Source organism: Rosa rugosa, chromosome 6, assembly GCF_958449725.1.
Source record: "Rosa rugosa chromosome 6, drRosRugo1.1, whole genome shotgun sequence".
Taxonomy (NCBI): Eukaryota; Viridiplantae; Streptophyta; class Magnoliopsida; order Rosales; family Rosaceae; genus Rosa; species Rosa rugosa.
The window spans coordinates 29,809,585-29,821,355 of record NC_084825.1 but is presented as its reverse complement, the minus strand read 5'-3'; the positions used below and the strand labels follow the sequence as shown (position 1 = coordinate 29,821,355).

The 11,771-nt window shown below is 38.2% G+C and overlaps 1 protein-coding gene and 1 long non-coding RNA gene across 2 annotated transcripts; one reads left to right on the top strand and one right to left on the bottom strand.

Annotated features, from left to right (window-relative positions):
• Positions 1 to 396: 396 nt before the first annotated feature.
• On the bottom strand, positions 397 to 1,501 carry LOC133717282 (uncharacterized). The gene is made up of 2 exons (XR_009849503.1): positions 927 to 1,501; positions 397 to 742 (listed from the first exon to the last, which is right to left on the bottom strand). It is a non-coding gene; the product is annotated as an uncharacterized LOC133717282 (long non-coding RNA).
• Positions 1,502 to 4,126: 2,625 nt separating this feature from the next.
• Positions 4,127 to 7,603, top strand: LOC133718048 (uncharacterized). Its single transcript, XM_062144844.1, has 7 exons — positions 4,127 to 4,423; positions 4,529 to 4,567; positions 4,664 to 4,801; positions 5,056 to 5,195; positions 5,305 to 5,408; positions 6,330 to 6,445; positions 7,146 to 7,603. Exons 1-7 carry the CDS (start codon positions 4,280 to 4,282, stop codon positions 7,524 to 7,526), a joined length of 1,062 nt encoding a protein of 353 aa, XP_062000828.1. The 5' UTR covers positions 4,127 to 4,279; the 3' UTR covers positions 7,527 to 7,603.
• The last annotated feature ends 4,168 nt before the right edge of the window (positions 7,604 to 11,771 follow it).

The window sequence follows — 11,771 nt, the reverse complement described above, 5'->3', positions numbered from 1 at the left end:
AGAAATCCAAAGAAAAAGAATAACGAATTTATGTGGCTAGGTTACTAGACTTGAGATCTAATTAAACGAATGGACTAATTTCAATTTACCCTCCTGAGGTTTGGGGTCGTCATCATGTTAGTCCCTCTAGTTTCAATTTAATTAGTAACATCCTTGTACTCTCCAAATTCATCAGCCATGTCCAATTTTTGGACATCCGTCCAAATTGGACGTTAAATCCGTTATGTAGGCTCCCTTTAGGGGGTAAAATGGTCATTTTGCATATAGTAATTCCATCAAATTTACTATGGACACCCGATGCATATTTTCAACCACTTCTCCACAACCATTCTTTTAACGTCAACTCTGTCAAGAATGTAATACAAGAAACCAATTCCAGTCCAAATACCAATAACAGATTCATCAATTCATCAAAACTTTATTCCTAATTCAAATAACCACTAAGTTACGCAATCTGATAAAATCAATAACCAGGGAGAACTCGATTTCAACTTAATCAACCACAATCCATTCAATTTCCACAAATTTCCAGATAATACAACTATAAATATACCTTCGTCGTAGCAACAACAAGTCACCGTTTTCAAGCTTGATTCCAAATGTAGTTTGGGAATGAGTAGGAAATTGAACTGATGTGCTCGAACGACAGAGCCTTGCTTTAACTCGATTAGTCCCAGAGTTGCATCCCACCTTCTAATTTCTGAAACTAAACGCAATTAAGGCTCAAACCCTGTTTCTAAGACTAAAAATCAACATCCAAGTGTTTCAGGAACCCCAACACGGTGGTAATGCATGGTAACGTCGGCGGTGGCAGCAACGACGCCGAATCCAAAACAAACCCAGAAACTGATCTGTCAAAACTTGATCGAATTGAAGAACTAATTATACTAGAGTGTAGATCACGACAAGAGGATTGATTTTCATACCACATACAGCTCTATCGGTGACCGGAGTTGCGGCAATTTGCAGAACTCGCCGGAGAAAACTCAAAGCTTCTGGTCGTTGATTCTCCTCCTTCGTTCAATGCATGGACAATCTAAGGCCACAGGGTTGTTAGCACTGAGGAGAGGAAGCTATCGCCGATGGTCCACAACGGAAAGGTGGCTGGAGGACTGATTTCCGATCGAACCCAGTCACGGGTCGTTGGGTTTGCTATCCTGGTCAGTTGGAGAGGAGACCGGCGGGCAAGAAGAGGAGCGTGTAGCGATCATTTGTGAAGAGGAGCGGGCTAGAGTCAATTGGGGAGATGATGGTGGAGATGTGGTGAGGTGCTGGGTTTGTAGCGAGAGGCCAAATAGTGCGTGCCAGCGCCCAGCGCTGAGAGTAGTTGACGATTATTCTGAGCTCGAAGATGAAGAATAAGCTGTAAGAGTTCTGCACCTGTGTAGAAGGTGGAGAAGGTATAGAATCATCTATGGAGGAATACTAAAGGATGAGGAAGATGAGTTGGGCTGCGAAGAGGAGGATGGGGATGGTGGAGCTTAGGTCAAATGACGTCGGATTATCCCCTAAAGGGGGTATTTTTTGTTCTGATTTTTTTTTGTCATGAAATGACTGTTTTATCCCTTACAGTGGGCCCCCAACGTCAGATTTAACGTCCAATTTGGATGGAGGTCCAAAAATTGGACATGGCTGATGAATTTGGAGAGTACAAGGGTGTTACTGATTAAATTAAAACTAGAGGGACTAACATAATAACAACCCCAAACCCTCCTGGGGTAAACTGAAATTAGTCCTAAACGAATTTATGCGGCTAGGTTACTAAATTTGAGATCTAATTAACTTTCTGATACAGTACAGTTAGGGTTAGGATGAGAAGATGCATGAAACTATTTACAAATGGTGAAAAATTTCAATTGCAGTTAAGCATAGTGAAGAGTGAGTAGTAATAGCTTGTTTGGTTTGAGTAAAACCTAAGTTTTGGCTTGATTGAATAGTCTTGAAGGTCAGTAGCATTAAAATTTTAATTGCAGTTAAAGCTAGTGAGACTTGAGTACCAATAGCTTATTTTGAGGGTCAGTAGCATTGAAGTTTCAATTAGAGTTAAAGCTAGTGAGGATTGAGTACCAGTAGCTTGTTTGGCTTGATTGAATAGTTTTGAAAGTCAGTAGCATTAAAATTTCAAGCAGTTAAAGCTAGTGAGGATTGAGTACCAGTAGCTTGTTTGGCTTGATTGAATAGTTTTGAAGGTCAGTAGCATTAAAATTTCAATTACAGTTAAAGCTAGTGAGGATTGAGTACCAGTAGTTTGTTTAGCTTAATTGAATAGTTTTGAAGGTCAGTAGCATTAAAATTTTAATTGCAGTTAGCAAAACCTGAGTTTTGGCTAGAGCAAAAACTTGAGTTTTGAGGGTCAGTAACATTAAAATTTATATTGTAGTTAAAGCTAGTGAGGATTGAGTAGCAATAGTCTGTTTGGAGTGGGTAAAACCTGAGTTTTGAGGGTCAGTAGCATTAAAATGTGCAATGTGTGCAATGGGGTATTGAGGGTCAGTATCCTTCTTTTCCTTGATAAAATGGAAGAGTTCAAATTTTTACAGTAACATATGTGCACTTAATATCTTGGTTCAGACAGGCCACCTATTTGGCTTGAGTAAAACCCACATATGTTGAGGGTCAGTAGCATTAAAAGTGCAGTGTAGTATTAAGGGTCAATACCTTTCTTTTCTTAGGTGAAATGGAAGAGTTCAAATTTTTACACAACATATGTGCACTTAATATCCTAGTTCCTTTGGTCAACACCAAAGTTCTTTTGGTTAGTACCCTATCGAGGGTCAGTAGCCTATTGAGATTTGTTTCAATAGCTTTAGAATTTTATTAAAGCTGTTGATTTCTTGCATCTATGTCTGTCATTGCTTTGAGAATGTGGGCTACATTATATGATTTTCTTATAGTGTAAATACATCACATATGAGATTCATGTGTAAGCTACTAAAGGTCAGTATGTATTCATAAAGATATTCTTTTTTTTTTGACTTTATCAAGGGGAACCCAAAGGCTTCCTAGGCTCAAGATAAACCCCTTCGGCGCATGTGAAATGCTCCAACTATGCATTGCAGCACAGTGCCTGACCACTTTGACAGCTTCGGGGTTCAAACCTAGGTTGGGGAGCACACCCAACTAAGCAAGAACCACTAGGCCACTTGCAGTGGTTATTCATAAAGATATTCTATTAAAGGTCAATAATCTTAGTTTTTAACAATACTCATATATTCACATATCATATATATAGGTAAATCGCAATGACAAAGAGGAAGGCTACTGTAATAGAAGAAGAGAACACAATGTGTATTTGTTACTACATGAAAAATGCTTGCAGCAATGTTCCCTGTAAGATTTCATTTTACCTACCTTACTGAACGTCAGTAGCTTTAACTAAATGCATACCTTCACATACATTTCTTTATCGTTTTCTAGTTTGATTGTGGAGCGTGTATATCCTAAACTATATACAATAAGTTGCAGATAACCAAGGAGTCAAAGACAGAAGTGTTTAGACAGAGAATGTGCTACAAAATTGGAAAGGAAGTCAAAGAGAGCCTCAAGCATATGAGGAAATCATGCTGGAGAAACTTCTTCATCATGAGAAGACTTGGAATTTAAAGCAACTTGTATGGGAATAGCAGCAAAGCCATAAAATAAATGATATATTGTTTAAGTTTCATACCATAAAATGTTAAATAGTTTTTGGGATATTATTATATAAATAAGTTGTTTATCGGAAAAATTAAGATGAAATGTAATAGTATTATTTCTCTGTTTCTTTGTATATTTCACAACGTCAACATATATATATTTTGTATGTTATTATGATGATTAAGCAGATTTGAACAAGAGGAATATGCATGTTCTTCACGTTTAATCACACATTTGGAAAATCCTAGGTAGGTTCCTCAGGTCCATATATGTAGAATATGTCACAGAATACTCAATCCTCTTATGTGCTTCCTGTTCAAACTTTGCAAAGGGCATTTTAGTAGTAATTTATTTGTCAACAGAATCTCATTCAGAATTGAACGGAAAACAGCCGCATGGGTTTGGGCTTTGCGCATGGACTGTAGTGTGGAGTTGAAGGAAATGACGAAACTGACCATCTACCCAAGTTATTTTGAACCGGTCTAAAATGCCATCGTCCCCATCAGGTGTGCGGCGAACTCCAAGCCTCTGGTAGGGAGTAGACCCCACAACCCAAAAAAATCGAACCTTTACTAGACCCAGGGCGAGAATCCCCATTGTAAGAAGATGAAGCAACCTCTCTAAATCTCTTCCAACGATTGTAATGGCCGCCCACGAAGAAGACGTAGCGGCAGAACTCGAAGCCGTGCAAGCAGTCTACGGCGACGATTGCGTCCTTCTCGATTCCTATCCTCCCCATCTCCACCTCCACATCAAACCCCGCACCGCCGACGTCGCTTCCCAACAGGTCCAATTTTTCACTTGATAAAGCTCACATCTTTCCCATCAATTTTGCAATTCTTTAATGGCGGCAATCTCTTATTGTTTGTACATACGTTTTTGTTTGATGTAGTTTGTGGAAGCCGTTATTGAAATTCGAGCGGGTTCTCAGGTATAGATTATAATAAAAAGCAGAGTTCTTTGAGTTCATCAGTTGATTCTTTATCAGTTTTTTTTTAGCTAAGTTTGGTGTTTTCTTGGGTGGTAGTATCCGGAGGAACCGCCGCATATATATGTTATAGATTCAAAGGGTCTGGATGAGGAAAGGCAAAAGCATCTTACAAATTATATAAGAGAAAAAGCACGCGAGCTATCGTCTTGTTTGATGCTTGTGGCAGTTTGTGAGGTAATTGCTGCTTTAGTCATTACCAAAAAATCTTGCTATGTGGAACATTGCTCGTTTCCTTTTGCGGAGGGATGAATGCAGGCTGTGTTAGTTTTGGATTATTCATGAATGTTTAAGTGTCGATTCGAGAGGTTTTTGTTAAATATGACAGTAAAGCTGCAGCGTAGAAATTATTTTTACCTTCTTCCCCAGGGGTACGTTAGGTGGTTAGGTTGAGAAACAAGGCAGGAGACTGATTCATTGAATATGTCCAGGAAGCAGTGGAGAAGCTCTCAGCTATGAATCACCCGGATGGCGATTGTCCTCTGTGTTTGTGTCCTTTGGTCCCAGAGGAGGAGCAGAGTAAAGTCTTGCCATTTATGAAGTTGATGTCTTGTTTCCATTGCTTTCACAGGTAGCTGTCTCTCTTAATAAATGTGTGCAACTCTATGTATATTGGTATCTAGTTTTGATAACGGTTCTTCTTTTAATTTTGATGCCCCTTTTGTTTTGAAATATGGCAGTGAGTGCATTATTAGGTGGTGGAGTTGCATCCAAACAGAAGCAAAAACCAACGCCTCAACAAGTGCGCATCTGCGTTCTATTAGAGGGACCAGAGATCACAAAGGTATACTTGGATCACAGTTATTTGTTAGTGGGTTGAATTCATCACCAGAAGTTTGAGGCGACAATTTAGCAATATAAAGTTATTTACTTGAGATTTATTGGGGAATTTTGGTAAGCTGGTTGGTTCTACAAAACCAAACCACAGATATGATTAAAAAGTTTATGAAAGTTTAGAAAACAATGCCAAGATAAGATTGAAAATAAGTTAAAAGCTTACAACTATTGAAACATGATGATATGGCCAGGAAAAATGGAATGTATAAGCATATTATTTTCATATTTTGTCAATATCTAAACCTTGATTGCACAGGATGACTGTTGCGATTGTTTCTAATATGAAAATTTTCTTCGTGTATGAGTTTATTCTTTACTTTTGCTTGGCATGTATGAGAGCCTCTCCCATGATCATTAAGCTTTAGTTAAATAGTTGAGTGAAAAAGCCACCTAGTAATTGATTTGGAAGGTAGGTGTTCCAATACAAGTACAAATGTTTTATTGTTTGGTGGCCCTTTGAAAAACAAGCACTAGTGAGTTGTTCCCAAGAAAGAACTGTAATATACTGATAATTTCCACATTGGTGCCTTGTGCAATGCTGGTGGCATGTTTTTGATCCCATTTGCATTGCTCTTTCACTACGTAGATTTCTATGAGCTGCTACAATTGCTTGCGATGGTCATTTTTTCTTGTATGTTTTGCCACGTATTATAGGCTTACTTTTGAATTTTTTGTTTAAAATAAAAAGGCAAATAATTGCAAGATGGGATAGAACAACTTGCAATGTGTCCTATGGTTATGGCCGAGCTAAACATTTGGTGCGATGCCATTCATGTGTAGATTTGTATTTTCTGAAATGAATTGTTGTCTGAGTTCTGTGATATGATGTTAGTTTTAACTTTTTAATTGAGTATTTTGTTGTTGTTAGATACACCAGGAGCTGTGGAAGAGAGTATGGGAAACTGTCCAGTTTGCCGCAAAGGCTTTCATGCGCAGGACTTAGAACATGTGCTTCATTTGGTTGGCAATGATTTCTCTCAATTTGTATGTCATCTTACTATGAACTACAAATTACAGGTTTTGCAGATGAATAATTCAGTATTCTAGTAGTGAGTTGTCTGGTATTACACTTTTTAAAATCCATGTTAGTCTTTCAAGGAAAATTGTCGCATATTATTCGTTCACTGGTATTTTGCATTTATACCCAATCCTTTAATTGTAACAATGTGGTAAAGATGCCCCACCCATGATTAAGAAATATTATGTTAATAGTATTGATCCGGTTGGTTCCGTCATTAGTCATTCCTATTTTTGGTCCATAGAAAAGCTAAATTTGCGTCTAGCCATCTAGACACACGAAGAACAAAATGTCAGTATATTTGTATGGTCACGGTTACTGTAAGATCTGGTCTCAGAACTTGATGTACTGATTCTATTAGATCTAGTTGATGCATATGTAGAAATGATTCCATTTGTTTTGGAAATCTTGAACTACTTTGAAAAGTACTGGATCTCATGTATGAAGGCAGTTCCGTGTCAACTTTGGCTTGAAGTTTCCTTCTTTGTTAGTAACTTGGTCATCTGGTAATTTTGTAGTAAGCTCTTGTTTCCAATAAATTCCTTGGTATGTAGTTGGCTTTTGGACTCTAAATTGAGACAGACATTCAGTTTTTCCACACAAGTCAAATATTGTCTATTTCTTGTAACTGCAGTTAAATGACTAATTGATTTCTGTTAAATTCAGAGCTTGGATGAAAATGAAGACGATGACAGTGAGAAATTCCTGCAGTCTGATACAGAGAAGGCCCGAAGAGAGAACTTTGAGGCCATATTTAAGTTACAGCAAGAAAACGGTGGTTTAATTGAACCTAAGAAAAATGTTGTTATCGTACCTGGTATGTTTCTTACACCACCAGTTGCACCTTCTAACTCTGTGGCAGCCAAAGAACCTCCTGAAGAGCAACAGAGAGAACCCCCAGTCACGTCAGGCATGCATTCTGGTGGTTCCTCAGGGAGGCATAATACCAATGAGCAAAGGAGTTCCAGCTCAAGGAAGCAAAGAGTACGTAATCCAAGACGACCTGCCAAACAGTGGATTAGAAAAGAAAGTGACAAGACAGAGTGAGCAGTTGGTATGTTATTTTCAAAAATGAATTTAGAAAACTCAAAATGCCAGATATATAAGAGTTTGTTTTTTATCTTCGTTTTGTATAACAACAAATTATTGTTTTGGGTGTTTTTGGAAAATGATTTATAAAAAAAAAAAAAAATGAAAAAAATCAACCATCCATTAAATAGGATAACTCAACTTCAGTGACTCCATAACCACCTGACTGTCAACCTCCTCTCACCAACTGACAAGTGATCTTACTGACCGTCAAACTCCACCACTACCTCACTAGCGACTTCACAATCACATAATTGGCAACCTCACCGACCTACCGGTTATTACACTAATTGATTAGCAATCTCATTGATCAGCCGACCGACGACGCCGGCGGTCAGCGACTTTACTGATCAACTGAGAAATCCCACCACCATCTCATAAGCAACTCCACAACAACCACTTGACCGGTCATCTAACCTGCTGTAGTGACCAACTACAAACCCTACCACTATCATACAACGACTTCACAACCGGTGATAGGTATTCTCGTCAACTGACCGACCATCTCACTAATCGATCAGTGGATACCACCAACCAACCGATGATTGTATCACTAATGGGTAATGACGACCATTTCTTGACCTCCTGAGTTGCGATTCCATTCTCGAAATAAGCTGGCATTTCGAATACGACTTTGTAGTTTTTAATGTTTTGAATCTATTTTAAAAAAATCTACCTCTCGCATTCTCAAAATCTTGAAAATTGAAAACTCAATTTACTGAGTTTGTATAAATCATTCTGTGAAACAATACCGTAAGTGTGCAATTTCCATTAGCAATTTAGCAAGATTTAGAGGCATTGGAGAACAGACTAGGGCCGCAGCTGAACTCTACAAAATGGTGATACACGGTATATTTTACTATAATGGAAATTTTTATTCATGGACTACATTAGTTCTTTGCTTTCATGCTTTGTTATAAACTTCATAGTACACGTACTCTTTCAACCTCATGAAAACTACGACTTCTCACTCCGCGCACAACCTTTCCTTCTTCAAGCCTCACGAAAACAAAATTCCCCAAAACCTCCAATATGGTATAGAGCTCGCTCTTCACGGAAGCAATGGCCTTCAATAGATCTCGCTCTTCGTGGAACAATACTTTCGAATTCAAAGGAAGCCAAAGGGTAGCGAAAGTTCTATATTGGTATGGAGTAATTAAAACTCTGGAGTCTAGAGGTGTTAAATCAGTCACTGCTTGCGGTATGCCTCAATGCAATAAACTAATCCAATAATTTTTGATTCCGGAGGTTTAATACTTGAGAGCATTATTGAACATCCCAGAGATGAGAGATATTTGATTTGTGATCTTGGGCGGACTTCAAACCTCTTATATTTAATGGGTTATTATCACAAATGGTACCTGAACTTATCCTCTATTTTATCGATGGTACCTGAACTTCAATTTTGATCACAACCAGTACCCGAACTTTTCAATTTCATTTTAAATGGTACCTAAGGCCACCTTCAGTCACTATTCTGGCAAAAAAAAGTCAAATCTTAAAAATAAAAAAAAATAAAAAACAAGTTCAAGGTACGTCTATTACCAAAAAGATCATCACTATATATGATTGCAACCCTTGAAATCATCAAAGATCATCACTATGATCGCCTTACATGCCGTTTTTAGTCGGAATAGTGACCGGAGGTGGCTCTAGGTACCATTTAAAATAAAATGTAAAAGTTCGGGTACTAGTTGTGATCAAAATTGAAGTCCAGGTACCATCGATAAGATTGAGGTATAGTTCAGGTACCATTTGTGATAATAACCCATATTTAATATAATAAAAAAATTAAAAAAAGGCTCTTATATTACCAGAGCGAGAAGCTTTTACAAAGCAATGACTTTCAGATTAGACAAGTCCATGTTTGGGGCACGTTTACTTACTTGGAATGAGAGAAAATGATTATGGAGTAAAAATATTCATGCGTTTACTAACATATAAAGGAATCGAAATGATTCCGGGTAAAATTATTCCTACTTTTACTAACACATGAAAGAATCATAATGGATATAGCCATATAGGTCTCACCTCCTTGTCAGGAATCGATTCCTGAATACTAAGGAATTTGATTACGAAGGGGGGAGACGGATTTAGGAATCAAATCATCCGGAATCAATACCGATTCATTTCTTCTCCCATTCTAGTTGTCTCTAATTCATGATTATCTTCCATTCCAAGTAAGTATACGTGTCATTAAAGAAGACAAAGTTTTTCTTAGGAGCATTATTGATTCACCATCCTTAATTTACCACTCGGCTAGGCAAACCAAAGGATATGAACTAGTATGACAATACAGTTAAAATATATATTTTCTAATTTTTTTTTATTGCTTTTTGTTAGCTAAAAACAATATTATATTTGTAACGTCCCGAACCTAAATTTACCAGTTTACGAGTCTTTCGATGGGTAAACGACATTTACATTTACTTTTTGACTCCGTTTCGATATTTTGGAGGGCCCTAAAAGTTGACTGTTTGTTCGGGTCAAAATTTGAGGAATTTTTCTTCATGAAAGTTGTAGAGGACGTTAAACCGAGCGCGTGCATATGTGGTACGTAAAAATCGGAGTTCGTATGCGAAAGTTATAAGTGAAAAATGGAAGCTACTGTTTATGGTAATTTGTCTATAATAGCCGAGTTACTGTGGTAAGTTTCCATTTTTGGAAACCTACCGGCTTTTCTCTCTCCTCTCCCCCGACCCTTTCTTCCTCTTCGGTCCAATTTCTTCTTCCTCTGATTTCTCCCTTCTCTGGCCGACCCACGACGGAATCCGGGCACCGGCAAGCTCGCCTCCTCCTCCTTGTCACGCCTGTGGTGGTGTTTTGCGGTGGCTCGGTCGGAGGAGCTCGGATTGGAGCCGCGAAGATTACTGTAGCCGAACGGAGGTTTCGTTGATTTCCGGCCATCTCCGGCCACCAAACCGGCGTCGAAGGTGCGGTTTTTGCCAAGGATCATTTTGCCCCTAGCCTTGAGCCACGATTTGCACTGTGGAGGTCGAATCGAAGGTTTGAAATTCTGGGTCACTATTCACGAATCGGGTTCAACCTCCTCCTTAATTGTTGAGGTACTTCTAATCGTTTTCTGGAATTGTTGTAGTTGTGAAAGATGCTTAGAATGTTGAGATGATGTTGTGGATGAAATTTGGTGGCCATCGGAGGTGGTGGCCGGCAGCGCGTGGGGCCACTGTAGATGGCGCGTGGAGGCGCGTAGAGCAGGTTTTTAATTCTTGTTTTTAGCCAATTAAATCCTATAAATATTGTAGAGCTTGTTTATGTGATTTTGGTGGACATTGGAGAAGTTTTGTATCGATTGTGAATTCGAATTTTAGAATTTCGGTTAACGATTTACGAGAATCTGACAGCCGGATTTCTCTTGGTTCTGCCCTAGAACCTTTAAATTAATGAATTGGTGTTAATGGTGAAGTTTGGGTTAAATTGGAGAAGAATGAAAATGTTGATTTATGAGAATAGGACATTGGAATCGTATTTAAATTCCGGATTGTTATTCACGAATTATAATTGTATACAGGGCGGCGTGCCGAGCTACTGCTCGACGTAGGAAACCGGTAGCGTGGTCGCCTAAATAGTACTGTGAGTGGACATTTATTTTAAATTAAATGTGCATGCAGTATATTATTATTTTCCGATTGAGGTTTAATTTATTATTTGAATTATTGAGTATTATGATTTTATGAGCTTGATTTCTTGAGATTTATTATGCTCTATGAGTTACGGGATTTTTAGTGGATTTCCTTCCCGAGGGCTTTCAATAGATTTTTCAAGCTATTTATTTATGAGTTATTGAGTTGGGAAACGATTTTCGGGAAGTGATTGATTAAGAAAATATTATGAGAATTATTGATTTCGAATATCAGTTTATATGATGATATACGAGTAGGAAGGATTTAGCAAATATTTGAGCATGGTTGAATTATCGAGGATTTATTGAGATATTGAGGTTTGAGTTAGCGAGATAATCTTGAGTTATGCTTTCGGTGAATTATTAATGATTTATTGAAGTACTATCGAGTTTCTTTCCGAAAGCAAGTAATTGAAAGAGGTTGTTTCCAGTTTATCAAGGAGGCTATCTTTGGCGCATGCGTATATTACCTAGTTAGCAGTCCCTTCTAGGTAATAGTCTGGTTGGCAGTCCCTTCCAGACTATATCCCGGTTGGCAGTCCCTTCCGGTGAGTCATCTGGGT